This window comes from Canis aureus, chromosome 11 (assembly GCF_053574225.1).
Source record: "Canis aureus isolate CA01 chromosome 11, VMU_Caureus_v.1.0, whole genome shotgun sequence".
Taxonomy (NCBI): Eukaryota; Metazoa; Chordata; class Mammalia; order Carnivora; family Canidae; genus Canis; species Canis aureus.
This window is the reverse complement of record NC_135621.1, coordinates 59,274,593-59,295,413: the sequence shown is the minus strand read 5'-3', so window position 1 is coordinate 59,295,413 and position 20,821 is coordinate 59,274,593. Positions and strand designations below refer to the sequence as shown.

General features: G+C 37.9%; 1 protein-coding gene and 1 long non-coding RNA gene across 3 annotated transcripts in view; one reads left to right on the top strand and one right to left on the bottom strand.

Annotated features, from left to right (window-relative positions):
* Positions 1-6,078, bottom strand: part of CFAP36 (cilia and flagella associated protein 36) — a 29,129-nt gene extending 23,051 nt beyond the window's left edge. The window contains exons 1-3 of the mRNA XM_077915450.1: positions 5,797-6,078; positions 3,474-3,538; positions 2,188-2,289 (exon numbers count right to left, since the gene is read on the bottom strand). Coding sequence (XP_077771576.1) covers positions 2,188-2,289; positions 3,474-3,538; positions 5,797-5,908 — 279 coding nt within the window. The 5' untranslated portion in view covers positions 5,909-6,078. The remainder of the gene's footprint in view (positions 1-2,187; positions 2,290-3,473; positions 3,539-5,796) is intronic.
* Positions 5,190-20,821, top strand: part of LOC144324172 (uncharacterized) — a 32,927-nt gene continuing 17,295 nt past the window's right edge. Inside the window, exons 1-2 of one of the 2 annotated variants that reach the window (XR_013389580.1) lie at positions 5,190-6,515; positions 11,670-11,785. This is a non-coding gene — a long non-coding RNA (uncharacterized LOC144324172). The remainder of the gene's footprint in view (positions 6,516-11,669; positions 11,786-20,821) is intronic. The other variant, XR_013389581.1, reaches the window with a different exon arrangement.

Below are 20,821 nucleotides of genomic sequence, written 5' to 3'. Positions count from 1 at the left end.
GTGCTTCCATTTATAGACCACCTTAAAAATGTCAGGTATTGTGCTAAATGCTTTATGAACATTATCTCTCAAATTTTGCAAAAAACATTCAAAGTAAATACTGTCCAGATTTTACAGATTATGGAAACTGAGAATCAGTATGGATAAGAAAGGAAAACAGCACAACAATCTTATAGCTAGTAAATGAAAGATCTAGGACTCATATCTGGGTCTGTCTGTATCAAAAGGCCTGCCTCCTTATACACGGTAAGAACGTATTACCAATCAACTCCAAGTAAATCAAAAGGTGCTGTACGACAGAACAAAAGAGAAAAAATGTGTTACTCTTGATCTGAAAACAATATTTTAAAATTCTGAATGTCTTCATTCAATTTAAAGTTATCCTAATAATGTAAACAAAAGATGGATGTGTCTTCTATTAGCATGAACATATTTATTCACAGAGTAATTCAGGCCCATTCACAATGACTTAATTAAGAGGCTGACAAATATTAACCAAAGTAGAAAATATCCTGAAAAACAAGGAGAATAAAAACAAATATCAACATCTTAAAAGAAACCTAAATACTAGTTAATAATTTTCAAACTATTTCTGCTCACCTAAAAAGAAGAAAATAATGCCTGTTGTTATTCCTTAAATGAAACTTATGGTAGAGAACAAAAGCTATTGGTGAACTATAAAACAACTTTTGCTTTATAGAATTATTAATTAATCAAATAAGATGTTTATTTATATTAGTTGGGGCATACCAATAATATTTAAATATATTTTTCAAAATGTCATGTTAGGTTAAGGATGTTCTATCTCTAGAATTAAGGATGATCATTAAATAAGAAAAACTTGCATAACCAAGAACATAGCTAGAAGTGCTGGATTAAACAGTAGTTAAAGCTAAAACAACTTGTTGAGAAGAAGGCTATTTGAGTAGAAGTAACATATCCCTATCCTGGAGCTCTCAGCAAGGGCTCACAGTTGGTATCTTGCACTACCACTCACTTAGTGGTGGACTTTGCACTAGTCAATATATCTGTGCATTGTTTTTCATTTCTAAGTGAAAAGAAAATAGTGCCAAATTCTTAAGGGGCGACAGGAAGATTAAATGAGATAATACATGTCAAGTGCCTAAAACATAACTAACATTAGCCCTCACTAAATATTAGTTATAAATACACATAATATCTAATTCAAACCAGCACTGTGGAACCAATAAGACAATAAAAGTAGTTCCAGGGGTGGTTCAGTCAGTTAAGTGCCAGATTCTTGATTTTGGCTCAGGTCAGGATCTAGGGTTGTGAAATTGAGCCCCATGTCCAGCTCTGTGCTCAGTGTAGAGTCCGCTTGGGGATTCTCTTTCCCTCGCCCTCTGCCCCTCCCCCTGCTCTCTCTCTCTCTCCCTCTCTCTAAATAAATAAATAGATCTTTAAAAAATTAAAAAAAAATTTTTTTAAAGTAGTTCCAAGGGAAGGAAGCTGCAGGAACTGTGTACTATGGAACTGCTAAGACTAAAAGAGAGGCAACTGAAAAAATGTCAGAGCTGTATATAAATAAAACAGTAGTTTGGTCAAACCTTGTGATCTATTACAGTTTTGGATTCAGAAGGCTCCTTTTTAACTGTGTTTGTTCATTAATGCCTCAAATTACTTTTCTTTATTTAAAGCAGGGAGGGCAGAGAGAGGGAGAGAGAGAACCCCAAGTAGGCTCCAGGCCCAACAGGGAGTCCCACAGAGGGTTCAATCCCATGACCCTAAGATGATGAACTGAGCCCAGATCAAAAGAGTCAGATGCTTAACCAACTGAGTCATCCAGGCACCTCACAAATGATCATTTCTTGAGGTAATTATAAAAAAGAACCTACATGTGATGAATTAGCTTTTCACTCTTACAATGTCTAAAATAGTATACTTTGGGCAGCCCGGGTGGCTCAGCGGTTTAGTGCCGCCTTTGGCCCAGGGTGTGATCCTGGAGACCCAGGATCAAGTCCCACGTCAGGCTTCCAGCACGGAGCCTGCTTCTCCCTCTGCCTGTGTCTGTGCCTCTCTCTCTCTCTGTGTCTCATGAATCAATAAATAAAATCTTTTAAAAAATAAAATAAAATAGTATACTTCGACAACAAATATAGCAAATTTAAGTGAAACCCTGGGCATTTTTGTCAAAATTATGTTAGCAGAGTGACACAAAAGCAGAACCTGTGATGTACGGGTCTTTGCAAGAGGAGAAGTACATGCTTCTTGAAATTGATCTTCATTAATTCCAATTTCTTTGAGGTAGCTTTCCAATAGCTTTTCAACCTAAAAAGAGAAATAAATGTTTAACTTTTATAATTTACATAGAAAAATTCCAAATGAGTTTTCATATTAAGTGTTGTTGAGAAAAGGATAATCAAATGCTTGCTTGTAATTACTAATCTATACAAAATTATATTATATGGCAATGACAGTATCTTCATCAAAAATAACAATGAAAAATTAAAATGTTTGCAGAGAATCAAGTGAAATTTTATTAATGTACTTGAAATAACTGGAGTCAGGTTTATGACGTTCAATGTGGTACAACTCTTCTGCTACTCAGAGGCATTTTTTAAAAATCACAAGACAACCCTGGCAAACCAATAATTAATACTTCTCTAGATGCATCTGCAGAAGAAGAATAAAATTTATTTTTTTATATATATATTTTTTAAATTTTTATTTATTTATGATAGTCACACAGAGAGAGAGAGAGAGGCAGAGACACAGGCAGAGGGAGAAGCAGGCTCCATGCACCGGGAGCCCGACGTGGGATTCGATCCAGGGTCTCCCGGATCGCGCCCTGGGCCAAAGGCAGGCGCCAAACTGCTGCGCCACCCAGGGATCCCTAAAATTTAAAAATTAGATGCAAGATCCCTTAAAATAGTTGTCCTAAATCCATTACTTAGATTCTAGTGCAAAAAGAGATAAGAAATCAAAAGAATGAAATGTCTCAGAGAAGCCTTAGGCCTGATGGACCTGGTAGTACTATTAGGGTAGATTGGAATTTTTTTTAAGATTTTATTTATTTATTTGAGTGAGAGAGAGAAAGAAAGCACCAACAGGGGGAGGGAGAGAGAGAAGGAAAAGAGAAGGAGAGGAGGAGGGGCAAAGGGAGAAGCAGACTCAACACTGAGCAGGGAGCTGGATGTGGGGCCCCGTCCCAGGACGAACATGACCTGAGCTGCAGGCAGACACTTAACTGAATGAACCACCCAGGCACCCCTTTTTCATTTTTCAACCACCCAGGAACCCCTTTAAGGAGGTTCTACTCCCAACACAGGGCTTGAACTCACAACCCCAAGATGAGTCACATGCTCTATGACAGAGCCATTCAGAAGTGCCAAGAATGGAATTTTTTTAATTAAAGAATTTTAAAATGGAAAAATTCCATGTTTTTAATTTAGAAAAGCTAAAAGTAATATTATTTTAATTACCTTTAAAAATCAGTAGAAAAAAATACTCACTAGTTCTTTGTATTCCTGATGAATCTCTGTATAGGTCAATTTGCTTTCTTCTTCATCATCAAAAACTAAATTTAAAATAAATATATTACTGAATACTGTAAAAAAAAATCATTTCATTAATGCAAATATAAAAGCCCACTCCTTACATCTTACACTACAACTCATCAACATTATATCTTATCACCAAACATAACACATGCAGTGCTTTAAACGCCTGTACATTTTCTCAAGTGTTCCTAGAGGTTTTTTTTTTTTTTTTGCCTCTACCCAATCCTCTTCTCCCAACTATTCTTCAAGACATTGCAAATAGCACATTCTCCAAGATCTGCCACCCACCCTCAAATCCTTCCTCTGATTCCTTCCTCTGAACTCTTAAAATAGTACCACATGCCTCTCTTTATTATAACACCTGCCATTTTAGATATAAATTCCATTTACCTGCCTGTCTTCCCCACTAAATCATAAACTTCTCAACCACAAGGATTTTGTTTCATTCATCTTTCTATGCCCAGGTTCTGGCCCACAGATACTCAATAAATGTTTACTGAAATCAATGCTAATATCACAGATTGTACAAAACTAATCTTTAAAGAAGAGTACACTGTCACTGAAGTATTCACACTGTTATTTCAAATGACACTGGGATGCCACTTCCACTTCTACTGGCATCTGCTCTATATAACGCTGGGCACACACACAATAGAGCAGCAACTTAAACTGTTTCCAGCTAATTCTAAAACCAAATTACTACATTACATGTCTATAAGGCTGAGGATTGCTTCCATCAGATGTATCATTCCTGAGATGCAACCACTTTTGACATTTGGGGATAAAAGAGAGCAATGCCTCATTTTTTTTTTTTCCATTTTAGCAGTTAGTCTCAGAGGGGTAAACAGAATCAAAAAGTGACATAGTTCTTTTTCCTCCTAAAGGAGGTCAGAATTCCACATTCCATTGATCTTGCACTTTCAAATTCTTAAAAAAAGATCACAAATAAAAAAATTATTTTGAACTTCCTTAGAAATTACACATAAAGACAATCCTTAAATAACTATCTGGATTTTGATTATGCCATAATTTTGCTTACGGTAATGAAAAGATTCAACGGTCAAACTAAAGTCTATCTTTACCAGATTCATGCATGGCATCTTAGGGTTGAAAACGATTCTTAAAAGGTCATCCCGGATAACTAACCGTTTGACGGTTGAATTCCCCTCTATCACATCTCCATTAAGTTGCTGTCAAATCCACTTAAACGCTGCGAGCGCCTGGGGAACTCAACTCCTTACCTTCCGAGGTAGGCTAACTTAACTGGGATACATTCTGCTATGGATCACGCCCTTCACAGAAATTTGGCTGCGGGGGGGGCGGGGGGCACTTGGGTGGCTCAGTGGTTGAGCATCCGCCTTTGGCTCAGCTCTTGATCCCGGGGTCCGGGGATCGAGTCCCGCATCGGGTTCCGTGCATGGAGCCTGCTTCTCCCTCTGCCTGGGTCTCTGCCTCTCTCTCTCTCTCTCTCTTTTTCATATAAATTAATTAATTAAAATCTTTTAAAAAGAAAAAAAAAGAAATTTGTGGGGAGCTTGTACCCACCGATCCTAGCTCTATCCCACTGAACGTTACAAAAGCAAGTCTAAACCCTCCAGCGTAAGGCAGACGTTCAAACGATTGATGGATATCACTACCCTGAAAGTCCTGCCCGGCTCCACACCCATGATACCGGTTGGCCATTCGTTCCTACGACATGGCTTCTGGCTCCTTTTCTGAACGTGGGCTCCAACCCGTCTCCGAGAACTGAAAGCGCTCACAGGGAATATTGTGACACTTTTGTACATCTCCCTTGTTAGAAGATACCCCGTTTCTTATCTATGCGAGGGTCCGAGCGCTCGGGAAAGGCAAACAGGCCACGGGGCCGCCAGCTCGGGGCCTGCTGGAGTCCAGCAAGCCTTCGCTTTGCGGTGAAGCGTCTGGATCAGAAGCACACAGGCAAACTGGCCTCTCCTCCCCAGGCGCTGGGGAACCCGCGGAAGCCCCACCAAGCGGCGCACCTGCTCCGGGAAGAATCGCGCAGCAGAATGTGAGGCACCCAACCCAGGCCTGGAACCGAATGATTTTCGGATGTGTCGCTGGGCCGAGGGAGAGGGTTCCGTTGGGAAGACGCGGGCGCAGCGACAGCAATACCTCCTACAAACCAGCTCGAAACCTGGCCGACCCGGGCAAAGGCCTGAGACGTGGGAGCTGGTGTGGGGTCCCCACCTTCCCGCCCGCCGCTGGTGAGAGAGAAGCCAGAAAGAACTGTCGGCTCGGGATCCGGCTTTTTTACCTTCGCATTTCTGCTCCACAAAGTCCAAGATGGGGATGGACCAGTCCGGGCCTCGCAGGAACCCAGCGATGCTCTCCACCACCCATTCCACCTCATCCTCTTCCGCAGCCATCCCGCTCCGCGGGGCGCCGCGCAGCCCTAGGCCCGACCCCCGGAGCCTGCCCCAGGCCCTTCGGCCGCAGGGGGCCGAGACAGAACCGGCGGAGAAGGAGTGGACCCCGCGGTCGCCCTGCTACCTGGACCGAACCCACAAGCCAGTTAACGTAAAATGGTCGCTATGGCAACAGGCGCAGCCGCCCGACAGCCTCCCGGAAGTGAGCGGGCGGCCTCAGAGAGGGGGGAGCTTTTGAAGAACGTTTCCGATTGGCTGGAACGGGACAGTGTCGGATCAAAAGATAGCCTTCCGCCCATTGGTCCGGAGTTGCTAGGGCTGAGAGGGAAAGTGCAGCCATTGGCTGGAGGCCTTAGCGGGACTGGACTGTGTCTCTGCGGAGGAGCGCGTGGGAGCCGAGGCCGAGACCCCGCGGCCCTAACCCCGTGAGCGCGTTAGAGGCCTCGGTTCAGCGTGTGTCCCCAGCACCTTGAAGATGCCAACCACTTGCAAACCCGCTGTCCTGGAAACCTTCGTAACGAAGGGGTTGCTCGAAAATACAAAGGCCGAGCAATGGAGTTCTGGAAGACTTGATGATGGGCCCTCTCTTTGCATCTCCCAGCTCTGGGTGGGTCTTTTTCACCTTTCTTGCGTAGATGGAAAAAAAAAAAAAAACTAGAGTTAGGAGATATTCGAGGGCAAAAATCGGACTTTATATTCACCCAAATAGATGTTTACATAACCAAATCTTACGTCTGATGACACCCAACTCGAATTTTTAAATTAAGGGTCCCCTGTGGAATGGGTCATGAGAGGTCATTGCCAAGGTGCTGGGTGCACCCAAGCCTCCCCAAACAGCCTTATATGGTGTTACAGTTGTTTTCAGGATCTAATTGAGTGTATTGATCGATTTCATGAATCAGGCAGCAACCCATATGGCAAGCAGAGGAGAGCTCCTAGGGAAAGGTTTTTAAAGGTTTTTTTTTTTTTTTTTTTTTTTTTTTTTTTTAAGGTTTTAAAGGTTTTTAAAGGAGTGGGAAAAGAAGTTATCAGCAAAGAATCCATTGCTTCTAAGGGGGACGGAAAGAGTGTATCAGTAAGTGTCCTAAAGCTAGCCAAGAAATTCCCATGTTGACTGATGAGAGGTCACATTGCTGGGGAGCCGAAATGACACGTTAGTTTTAAGTCTTGGTTTACTGGTTCTGGGCCTTAACCTAAGTGACACCATTTCGAGCCTGTGGTTTTCTTTTTAGCAATATATTTATATAAGTGAGATCATATTATATGAATAGTCACAGAACTTTTTTTCACTCTGAAGTCACTTTTCATGTGAAAATATAGAACTGCTTTCTTTGCAGCTGCATAGTATTCTATAAACTACCACTTAGTCTATTTTTACTTTGTGCGTGTGTATAAACATACAATATCTTAGTGGGTCCAGAAATGTGATCATTACTGTGCAGTGTTTTTCTCCTTCCCTGATGTGGGTGTACTCTACCATTTTTTTCTTTACAAACTGCTGAAATAAACATCTTTGTGTCACTAAGAAGTGAAGTGTTGGTTTTATTGACTATTTTAGGGGGTAGATTCCAGCAGATTTGCTAAGTGAAAGTATATATGTCTGGATTTATTCGACTAATCTTCAACTGCTAGATTAAATTACTTCAATTTTTAAAACTCATAAGCGGTTCTGTGATGAACATATGTCACATATTTTTGAACCCAAGTCTCATTATTTCCTTTGTATTTCCTTTGAACAAATTCCCAAACGGAAAATTACTGAACTTATTTTTAAAATCTTTTTGAAAAATGTCTTTGTCAATGTACTAGGTTAAAAATAGAACATAGGGGGATCCCTGGGTAGCACAGCGGTTTAGCACCTGCCTTTGGCCCAGGGCATGATCCTAAGGACCCTGGATCAAGTCCCACATCGGGCTCCCTGCATGGAGTCTGCTTCTCCCTCTGCCTGTGTCTCAGCCTCTTTCTCTCTCTGTCTCTCTTATGAATAAATAAATAAAATCTTTATAAAAAATAAAAATTTGAAACTGAGCATTATTTGACATTGATTCCCCTTTGTGTTTGTTCCTGGGTTACCTTTCCCTATCCTTCAACCATTTCTTATTGGAATGTTCTTTTTTATTATTGATTTATAAGTGCTTTTTACATTATTATAAGAATTTTCACCCTTGGACACACATTGCAGTGACATGTTTGTTATTTGTCTTTTAGTTTAGTACATTGTGCATTTTGCTATGTGGACATTTTGTGTTTTCCATGTAGACTTTACATGGGAGATTGTAAGTTAATTATTTTCGTTAGTGGATAGCTATGCTCCAAACACCACTTGCTGGAAATGGGTGTGATAAAGTGTTGTGGTTTTTTAATTACTAAGTAGAGGGAAAAGAAAAGGATATCATCATTCTTAGGCTAAACTACTGTGACACCAGAGGTGGATTTCTATAGTTTATTTTTCTGTTTTTCTGTTTTTTAAACCAGCTTAAAATAGAATTCCCACTGTTGCCCTGCCAGTTTCCTCTTTTCATAAAGAAGTTGCTTGTATGGTTTCTAATGAGCTTAGAGGCCGCAGAGTGCTCTTCAGCTGCCCTTGGCATTTCTTGGCATCAGAGTCTTCATCTTGATTCTTCCAAATGCTTTCCCATTTCTCAAGAAGCAAGCAATAACTGGGATGCACAAGCTCTCCTTTTGTTTATTTTCTCAGCATTATTCCTGAATGTGGGCAGTGTGGATTTCCTGAGCTCTTGAATTTTTCTCATTTATTTCAAAACATTATTTCAACTTTCACCTCTAAACATAAGGCTTTTCTGTTTATTCACTACTTGTGATCCTTATAACCAACATGCTTCTACAGTTTTGTTTTGTTTTTTAATTTATTTTATTTTATTTATTTATGATAGGCACACAGTGAGAGAGAGAGAGAGGCAGAGACACAGGCAGAGAGGGAGAAGCAGTCTCCATGCACCGGGAGCCCGACGTGGGACTCGATCCCGGGTCTCCAGGATCACGCCCTGGGCCAAAGGCAGGCGCTAAACCGCTGCGCAACCCAGGGATCCCTGCTTCTACAGTTTTAACAAAACATATTCAACATCTTCACCATTAAATAACACAAACTCAAAAGAACAGGGCACATACTCAGGGCAACACATGTGGGTGCACTAGTGTAAGAGTATGAAAACAATGTGGATGTGTGTTGTGCATTTTGTCATAGGTCACTTTGTTCAGTCAGGTAGTGTTTCCTGTTTCACAGTAGTACAAAACATAATTATCTCTTGAAAAATCACAACTTCTTATTTTTCCAGTTTTATTACTTTTTACCTACTGCATATAAATAGACTTTCATATTGAAGGTATGTGTTGTAACAAAAGAGACCATAGATAACACATATATGCATGAAAACATATATATATACACATTCTTCACATACACACAAGAATATAATATATACACACACACACATAAACATACACACAACTACATTACTTTTACCATAGGGTTGGTAGGGGCTAAATTATAGAAAAGATATAAAAAGCACTTGGGACCATGCTTAGTACTTAGTAAATGCTCAATACATATTAGCTATTACTGTTACATATAGTCTATTTTTTTATTTTTAAACAACTTGCAGCATGGGGGTAAGAAACCATTCTTTTTATTTGCCTTTCTCCTTTCACTGCCAAGTCATTTGTGTTCTTCACTACAGTTCTGCTAAATCTGCTTCTTTCCATCTTCTGTATAGGAATTGAGGCTCTGCCTTACAAAAGGTTTATAAATCCAATCTTTTTTAAAAAAAATTATTTACGGGATCCCTGGGTGGTGCAGCGGTTTAGCGCCTGCCTTTGGCCCAGGGCACGATCCTGGAGACCCGGGATCGAGTCCCACATCGGGCTCCCGGTGCATGGAGCCTGCTTCTCCCTCTGCCTGTGTCTCTGCCCCCCTCTCTCTCTCTCTGTGTAACTATCATAAATAAATAAAAATTAAAAAAAATAAGATATGTGCTAAGTTTAAAAAAAAATTATTTGCTTACTTATTGAGAGAGAGCACATGCAAGTGAAAAGAGGGGCAAAGAGAGAGGGAGCCCGACAGAGGGCTCCATCCCACAATCCCTAGACCGTGACCTGAGCTGAAACCAGGAGTCAGATGCTTGAATGATTGAGCCACCCAGGCGCCCATATAAAGTCCAGTCTTCACAAGATGACTGCATTCCTCCAGGTTTTTTAGGGACCACGTGAGTAAAAACTACTCACATTTGTGTAGTGCTTTGCAGTTTCCAAAGGGACTTACATCTGTTCGACTCAGTGCAATCTTGAAAGCTAAATAAAGAGGATATTAAGATTTTCCCTAACTTATAGGACTGCTAGGATTGCTTCAACAAAGAACCACAGACTAAGTGGCTTAAATGACAGAATTTTATTTTCTCACAGTTCTGGAGAATGGAGTCTAAAATCAAGGTGTCAGCAGAGTTAGTTTCTTCTACAGCCTCTCTCCTTGGCTCCTACATGCTGCCTTCTCATTGTGTCCACATGGTCTTCTCTCTTTACCATCTGTATCTAAATTTCCTCTTCTTATAAGGACATCAGTTGAAGGGGAGTCAGAATATGATATCCTGAAATATGCCACTTTCAGAATATTGATTATTTTGAGCTGAAATGAAGGCAAATGAGAACTCTCTGCTCTCTCACCATCTGCATAAAAGGAGGGCATAAATTTCCCATGAGAAAAGACTTTTCCCAGGAGAGTACCGGGAAGAGGAGAGGTGAAGAGAGCATTCTTATCACTGCAGACAAAGAGTCAGTGCTGAAATGAGTTTGCATAAGCAGACTTTACTAAAATGACCCTTACCTTACATTAAAAGATCTTTGTCCCACACACATAATTCCTAGTCACTTTTGTACAATGAATGCACTCTAGAAGCCCAAACCCCCTTTGCTTACTCACTTCTCTACAATTTATCACCTTTTTTTTTTTGAAAGATTTTATTTATTCATGAGAGACACACACACACAGAGAGGCAGAGACACAAGCAGAGGGAGAAGCAGGCTCCATGCAGGGATCCCGACGTGGAACTCAATCCCAGGACTCCAGGATCATGCCCTGGATTGAAGGTGGTGCTAAACCGCTGAGCCACTGGGGCTGCCCAATTTATGGCCTTTTGTTCAAAAGTTATGTAAGCCCCCAAGTCTGTCTGCTCTTGGACTTTTTCCCCTTCTTTTCTGTGAAGCCCCCATGCACATACAATTTTATTAATACCTTTATTAAAGTTCTCTCTGTTATTCTTTTGTCAGTTCAATTCATAGGCCCCAGCTACAAAACCTAAGAGGGTAGAAGAAAAGGTTTTTCCTTCCCTCCATAGTCATGCTGGATTAAGCACCCCCGCAATGACCTCATTTTAACTTAATTACCCCCATTTAAAGGCCCTATCTTCATATACAGTCAAATTCTTATGTAAGGGCCTAGGACTTCAACGTATGAATTTGGAGAGAACATAATTCAACCCACAACAGATGAGAAAACAGATACTTTTTGAGGTCAAGTTTCTTGCCCAGGGTCAGAGCAGAGTCAGGGCTTACACTTCCTTGTACTTGATACTTAAGCAAGAGGGTACCTTCTACCTTTCATTTTATAATAAATCAGAAAATTTTCCATATCGATGAAAATATTTCTACACGATTCTTTTAAATGTTATCTAGCGTGTTAGCTCAGGCTGCTTTGACAGAATGCCAAAGACTGGGTGGGTTATAAACAACAGAAATTTATTTTTCACAGGTCCAGAGGCTGGGAAATCCAAAATCGAGGAGTCAGCAGATTTAGTGTGTTTGGAAGAGCACATTTCCTGGTTCACAGAGACCTGTCTTCTTGCTGTGCCCTCGCAGGTGGAAAGGGTAAGAGAGCTCTCTTGGGGTCCCTTTTATAAGAGTACTAATTCCATTCATATCAGTTCCACCCTCATAACCTAATCACCTACCAAAGGCCCACCTCCTAGTACCATCACATCAGGGGTTAGGATATCAACATATGAATTTTAGGGGTACACCAACAATTCAGTCTATAGCGCCTATTTTCTCATTGTGTAAACATAACACAATTTAAATAATCCCATATTGACCTACACTATTTCTTGCACTATTTAACAAAGAATTCTGTAGTGAGCATCCTTGTAACTAAGTCTTTGCGTCTAATATTTATCATTTTATGAAGAAGAATTTCTACAAGTAGAATTACTAAATCACACAGTATGCAGTTTTTAAAGATATTTGTACCGTGAAGAGGTTTGCTTTTTTTTTTTAAGAGAAAGTATTGTGCATTCTGCAAAAAATCATGGTTAAATGCTAAGTAATCCTTAGGCTTTACATCCATGAGTCTACACATCCATACACATACACAAATATATCTCAGATACTTTGGAAATCACTAATTTAATCAAATTATGACCAGAGAAAGCGTTGTGAATTCTGGAGAAAGCAGACTCTTCAATCTCACAAATGTATCTCCAACTCCAACACAACACTTGGCACTAAGAGACCCACAGTGAATATTTGATGAATATGTGGATGTGTGATCTGAATAGGTGGTGCCTCATATTTGCCTAAAAATAATCCATTTCTTTTTTCTCCCCCTGGGAGTGAAAGTAAAGGTATGACTACTGGCAAAGCAGGATTGTTTTTTTGAAAATATTAACAAAACATGTTTGCATTCTAGATCAGATGGCTAAAGTTATTATTAGCAATAGGCTTAAAAATACTGATGCAATAGAAATGTCATCTTCATATGTAATTTATAGAACATGTAAAACATCACTAGTGAACTACCTAATTGCTACTCCAAATGGTATGATTTCAGCTTTCAAGTAAAGACGGGGGAGAAAAGGTCACTGCTTTAATCCTGTAAATTGCTTTTATCTTGGCTATAGAAAGACTTTTTAGAAGTTCTAAATTATAGGTTCTTTACAAATACCTTTTCTTGATTATTTGGCCTATGTAACAGCAAAGGGATGGAGGAGATTTCCATGGGCTGGCAAATAAAGAATTACTCACCATATCTTCAAATTCTCCAGTGAATCCTTAGATTTTTATTGCATGTGCAAGTGTAGAATCACAGAATTTTCATTCTCTTTTCAATGTCTTTTGTTTTCTCTTCCTCATAATCTGTAAAATATCCAGCAGCTTGATTTAAAGTAACAGCAAAAATGGGGCACCTCGGTGGCTTGTTGATTAACCATTAGACTCTTGATCTCATCTCAGGTCTTGATTTTAGGTCATGAGTTCATCAAGCTCTGTGTTAGGCTGGATGCAGAGTCTACTTTAAAAAAATATTTTTTTAAATAAAATAGCAAAGAAATAACAAAAACACAATAACTTTTCAAATCATGGCAAAATACGTTCATGTGGTATAAAACAGCATAGCTTAAAAACCTTTTTTTATGTGCCAACCGCTGTGCTCAACACTCAGAATAAAGAGCTCTGGATCTGGTGCATTCTAAATTCCATGTGCATGACAGATTGCTTATTTTCATTTCATCTCTAAATGTTCAGGGTCTTTTTGTGGTATTTCTTCTTTTTATTTCACATCCCTTTCTTTATTCATTTTGGGGTTTGTTTCACTGTTATACTTGTATGTGTGTAAATAATTTTCCTATCTGTTTTCCCTTCTACCTTTTATTATCTACTAAGCTAATTCTTACATTTGTTTTCTATGTGTTTTCTCACCTATTTTTGTTTTGTTTTCTTCTATTACTGACTTTGGGGAGGATGGCTAATTTATAGAACATGCTTGTAGGTGCCTTATATCTGGTTTTTGTTCTCTTAAAACCACCTGTAGCTTAGGTTAATGGCCTCTAAATTTTGTTGACCATATAGTCCATCAGTAAAAAATTTATATATGTGTATATTTTGAATACTTCCTTTAATATGTAAATGCATGTAGCTCATTAGTAAACATACATTTAGTATATTTATATACATTTACCAATGAGCTACATATACATTTATGAATATACACAATTGTATAATATATAATTTAAAAAACAAAACTTGAGGGGAGCCTGGATGGCACAGTCAGTTAAGTGTCAGACTCTTGGTTCCGGCTCAGGTCATGATCTCAGGGTCCTAAGATCAAGCCACGAGTTGGACTTAATGCTGAGCATGAAGTCGGCTTGAGATACTCTCTCTCCCTCTCCCACTGCCTTTCCTGCTCATGCTATCTCTCTCTCTCCCTCTCTCTCTCAAAGAGATAAATAAAATCTTAGAAAAAAACAGAAAACAGAACTGGAAAAAAAATTGAAATTAACAAAGGATGAGATAAAAATATATAGATTGAAATTCTAATACTTTTCCCCTGGGTATCAGTAGGTCATCTTGTGCACCCACTATGGAGCCCCCTAGTTTGGGTTTGATAAACTTCATAGTTTGGTGAAGACCAAACTATCATTGCCAGGAATGCACTGAGCATTCCTCATTGCATTCCTCATTGCATTCCACTGCAATTCCTCATTGCAAGGAAGCCACTGAGCATCCTGTTTGCTCTAGTCACTTTTAGAATATTCTGGGAGAAACAGTAGAGACAATTTTGAGAGTCATATTTAGAGCCCAGCACATTGAAATCAAGACTCTCAAACAAAAAAGCATAATAAGCTCTTCTTGCACCTTCAGAATAGGTAGAACCATCCTCTCTGGGAACAATGCTGATATAGAAGCCAGTAGAGAATTAGCTCAATAATGGAACATTTCTTAAGGATGGCAGGGAAACACTCTTTTACTTACTCGTTTTAAAATTTTATCTTTATTGCTTTTTCTGTTGGAAAAGTAATATATGTGCACTGAAAAAAAGCTCAAACATAGAACTATACAATGAAGAAAATGAAAGTCTCCTATTTTTCCTAACACTTAAAGAAAGCCACTGTAATTGTATGGCCTCTAAATTTTATTGGCCTCCAGATTTTTAAAATGCACATATTAATACGTATTATTATTATTATTGTCTTCTTCAACCAAAATGAAGCCATTCCCATTTATACAACAGTTTTTACTTCATTTTCCAAGGATATCTTTCAATATTAATAATACAAAGAGATTATTCTTCTACATGAATGCATAGTATTCCATCATATAGAGATATCTCTATGTTTTGTTTATGCTCATGTCCAATATTTTGCTCTTATAAACAATGCTATAGTAAACATTAGTGTACATGTATTTCTGCATTCTCGCCTGAATAATTTCATAAAAGAGAAGTGGAATTCCAGGTGTAAGGATATAAAACATTAAAATTTTCCTTTGGTACTACCAAATTGGGGATGCTTGGGTGGCTCAGCAGTTTGGTACTACCAAATTGCCCTGCAAAAGGCAATACCAACTGACATTCCCACCAAAAGATTATGCATTTATTTTTCCACACCTTTTCAGCATTGAAAACTATTAGTATTTCAGTGATTTTTTTTTAATCTGAAAGCTAAAAAATATTTACTTGTTTTAATTTACCTGTGTTTTATTGTTAATGAAATAGTGGATTCTTTCATGTATTAACCAGCCATTTATATTTGTGAGAGCAATGATTCTTTGTTTTGTCTCTATTTTTAACTTTTTATTGTACAAATTTGCAAATTTATACAAAAGAAGCACCATGCTTCAACAGCTATTAACATTTTTACCAAACTCAGACACCATGTCATTTCATATAGGAGTACTTTTAAATAAAGAAGATGTCATTTAGTGCTCTTTAACTCAGGCACTCACCTGTAATTACTTGGCTAACCAGAAAAAGTGTAAACTAAAGGAGTAATCGTCAACCTTAGGTGTCCTGCAGCACTGGAAACCAAGTTACTGATTCAGGCCGCCAGATGGCAGACCAAGGGTAAAAAGAAAAAGAGAGGAAGAAATCTACACCTACCAAGACCCAGCTCCAGAATGACCCAGAGGTCTTAGAGAACTTGGTTTCCTACTAGTTTGGCAGGGAGGGCTGGGGGGACAGGGAAGATTAGTCAGAGGCATTGTTGTTTTAAACCATAGTAATGTACTTATCTGATAGTTAATGTTATTTTCAGACAAAATATCTTTTGTTTTCTTTTGTTTCCCTGTAGATGTTATTATCATTCTTAAGGCCGGCCAAAATAATGTCCTAATTTAAATTGCCCCAAACCTGTAAATTAATTTGAAAAAACTCAAGATCTTTATATTTCTTTTTCTCATGAAAGAACATAATGCTTTCCTCACTTACTTAGATCTCCGTTTGTATCCCTTAATAAGGATCTCAGTTTTCCTTATAAAGATCATGCATACCACTTATCAAGAGTTTTACTTGGGATGAGTTTATTTTCTGTATAGTCTAACCAGATTTTGATGACATTACAGAAATATATTGATTTTTGCAGATTAAATGTTTAATTTCTGTTTTTATTAAAAATAACTGTGGGTTAGTTCTTTCTAATATTCTTGCTGTGCAATTATGTAATCTGAAGATTGCCATAAAATTCTTGTATTTGCCTTTCCACTGTTTATTTCTCTTGCATCTATTTCATGGTTCATTACATTGGCTAAAAATGACATAAAACTATAAAAAATTTAATAGTAATGATAAATAATATAGCTTTACTCTGGATAATTGAGTTTTTATTTGGAAAAAATACATTTAAGTTTTTATAATAATATGTTTTTATTAAGAATATAAATGGGTATAGAATTTCATCCAGTGGACTTCCAGCATCTACTGAGAAGATCATATGTTTTTCTTATTTAATCAATTTATGTGGTTACTTTATTAATGTTTCCTTATATTGTCAGCTTTTTGTATCTAATATTCATAAGTAAGGTTTGTCTGTAAATTTGGGAGGAGAGTATCGTATCTTTATTGGATTATAGTGTTTGAGCTATGTTTAGCTCATAAAAGAATTGGATAATATCCAATAATTTTCTCTGTTTCATGTTCCAGAATAAATACATAATGATTTATTATTATTATTATGTTCCTAAGGCAGTTCTGTAAAGAACACTGTCTTTAAAATTTAAAAACAAAAATAAAGAAATGCTTGTATTACAGTAGAGACGTTTTTACAATTTGGAACCTAAAGAGCTGTAATAAAGTTTATTTCCGCCACCCTAACGTGTTAAAGAAATGCCTGCCAAACCCATTATAAAAGATTATCTCTGTCTGGGTGTGCTTACGGGTTATACTATTACATAAAGCAGACAAAATCCTTTATTTTTCTCAGCTGTTCTGCTCAATCATGGAAAGAATAAAATTATGCCTAGTGATTCAGCATCTGAAATGTCATACCAAGTCAAAATTTGCTGCCTATATAGTTTTCACAAGAAGCTATTGCATTTCTCAGGTTCTGGTAGATAATAATATTCCAAGGAAGGCTTTCTTGGTTGGGGATGGGAAGCACTAAAGAATCTGAGCCTTGTTTTATCTAATTGTATAACTTGCCTCTGGAAGTAACTCATGGGTTGGATAATAAAATAAGTAGTTGTGGTAAACATTCAGATGAGTAATATTGATAAAGCTTCATTATGACCCTTCTCATGATGAATCACAGCATTGTTCAACAGACCTTTCTGGCATGATGAAAATATTCTCTTTCTGTGTGTGCAGTGTATATCTGTGTCTGTTGTGGCTCTGAGGACTTAAAATGTGGCTGATGCCAATGAGAAACTGAATTTTTATTTAATTTTAATTAACTTAGGGCAGCCTTGGTGGCTCAGTGGTTTGGCGCCGCCTTCGGCCCAGGGCGTATGGCTACCATATTGGACCACACACCTTCAAAGCATGAGGTTGAATCAGTATGGATACATTAAGAACACAAAATGTTTTTGGAATAAAACATTTCCTTATTTTGCATAAATACATTTCACTTACCAATATTTTGACAACTGATAAATATCAGTCTCTGCTTTCTTCTCCAAAATCATATATACTTGCATTTTAAAAATTTGATTTAATACTTTTCTCCTGTCTGAGACACCTTTTGCCATTCTGCAAAGTATCTGTTTTTTCATCTTACTGGCATTTTGCTATTGGTGCCTCTCTTTGTTCACATGCTTTTAGCTCTGCCGTGAGGTATCTTTGTAATTTTGCATTCGAACCCACTGAATTTTTGTTCATTTCTTTAAATAAAGCGATTTGGTTTGAGTGCTGACATGAACACAGATAAGACATATATAATGATGGATAATTATATCAATAAACTGGGCATGGGTTAAAAAAATGATCAAGAAGAGTTGGCAAAAAAAAAATTAATGAGAACTTAAGAATAGAATTGGCACTTTAGTATGGAAATTGCAGCCATATCATTGAACTCCTTTTCAAAGATGAAGTCATTTTACTGAATCCATTACTGTAATTACACTTTAAACTTGCTAAAAATGTGTGCCGGTACACACCAGTTTTACATGTAGTCTCCACATCCAGCGTCATTATTATCAAAATTTTAAGATTTGGTGGTTACATTACTGTAGCAGTACTGCATTGAGTTGCTTCTTGTATTTCTGTAGGAGCAATTTGAATGTATATTGGAAAAGTTTAATGGTTCCAAATGACCTAATAGGATCAAGGAATTATTTCAGTGAATTATCTTTTAATTAACAGATTGCTAAGTACTATTTTTAGAGAGATTGGAACAACCATGCATTTGAAGCTAAAGCTTCATCATTTAATAAATTAATTCATCATTCAAGTCATAATCTTCTGTCTTTGGGATTAATGGTAGCTACCTAAATGTAAAAAGCCAAAAGCTAATTTTAAGTGAAATTAGCCATGACTAGAATACAAATATTGAAAACGTTGAAATATTGGACTGCCTGAATACTTAAATCTATCAAGATGCCGAGACTGAGGGTGGAGGCCACTTCTAAGAGGGGTAAGAGAGATAGCAAACTCTTCTGGAAGGAGCAGAAACGAGATGCTACACCTCACTCAGATCAGAAACTGAGATTAGTCTAGCATTTTAATAAAATATAATCTTATTCCCTTGGTCCTTACCAACTCACAAATTTAAGTTTGCATTATTTCTTAGGTAAAGTTTTGCTAACAAAATAATAGTGTGAACAGAGGAAATAATAAAAGAACATGAGATGATTCTTTTTATCTGTTTTGGCACTGTTGTTTTAAAAAATGAATGTAAAAAAATGAATGTAATGTAAGATTATTTTTTATGATGGCTAACAATAGTAGCTCTTTGTTTATTTTTTCATGTAAATTTCAGAATTATTTTGCTAAGTTCTTCCAGAAGTATTTTAATTGGGATTTTGCCTAATAACTTGAAGTATATTAATTAATTGGTAGGGAAAAATGATAGTATTAAAATATTAGACTTCTTTTTTTTAAGACTATTTATTTTTTTGTTCATGAGAGACACAGAGAGACAGAGAGGCAGAGATACAGGCAGAAGGAGAAGCAGGTAGAGGGAGAAGCAGGCTCCATGCAGGGAGCCTGACGTGGGACTTGATCCCAGCCCTCCAGGATCACGCCCTGGGCCAAAGGCGGCGCTAAACCGTTGGGCCACCAGGGCTGCCCTAAAATATTAGTCTTCTAAAGTAGAATACCACTCTTCTGTACTTAATATCTCTCAAAAAATCTTCTGGTTTTCTTTGTATTAGTGATATGTTTTATATTAAAAGTCATTAGCAATATTCATGTCTGCTGCTATTGTAAATCAAGATTCCTTTTTCATTATATATTTCAAACTGAGTATTATTGGTACATATGAATGTTATTTCAATTTTAGATATTTACTCTACTTCCAAGCATTTGACCCAAACTTTTATTTTTTTTAAGATTTTATCTATTTATTCGTGAGACACACACACACACACACACACACACACAGAGAGAGAGAGAGAGAGAGAGAAGGAGAATGGCAGAGACACAGGCAGAGGGAAAAGCAGGCTCTATGCAGGGAGCCCGAAGCGGGACTCAATCCCGGGTTTCCAGGATCAGACCCTGGGCTGAAGGCGGTGCTAAACCACTGAGCCACCCGGGCTGCCCATACCCAAACTTTTAAAGTATTCTATATTTCTCTTCCCAAAATGGAAGTTTCTTTTGTTGTCTATTTTTTTTTTTAAGATTTTATTCTTAAGTAATGTCTACACTCATTGTGGGACTTTAACTCATGACCTGGAGATCAAGAGTTGCATGCTCAACTGACTGAGCCATCTGGGTACCCCTCATTGTCTATTTTCTTAATCAAAAGTAGCACCTACTCATTTCATACATGTCATGTTTATTAAAATTTGAGACTTACTCGGGTTGGGAGCACTGGCCTATCACATATAGACCGAAGGCTCTTGCCAGCAGATGTAGGATAACATTGGCATAGCACACTCCAGAATATCTACAACTAGATTTAGAAATAGCAATTTCTGGGGCGCCTGGGTGGCTCAGTTGATTAAGCATCTGACTCCGATTTCAGCTCAGGTCATAATCTTAGGATCTGAGATAGAGCCCTATGTTGGGCTCCCCACTCAGCAGGGAATCTGCTTGTCTCCCTCTCCCTTTGCTCACTTTCTCTGTCTCTTTCAAATACATAAATAAATCTTTAAAAATAAAGATTTAAAAAAAGAAATAGCAATTTCTGCTTAGACATTCAGAAATGCATAAGGAAGATTTTGTCAGAAATAAAAATCACCCTATGAGTGTTCAGAATTTGTTTCCATAAACTTCTCAAGCTTTTGAAGATGTTACTGTTATGTTGATGGGTTTGCAATAAAATAGGCTTTTAATATTAATTGAATGAATGAATATATGTAGCACTTTGTATGCCCTGAAGATATAGGGATGAGCAAAAACAGAGCTTAAGGGAACATAAGACATTAAATAAAGGCTCACCCAGATAAATGCATCATCTGGTCCCAGAGTGGAGCATTTGAGCAGTCCAGAAATTGTGGCAGCCATGAGAACCTCTTAACCGCCCACAGGATATCTAACCC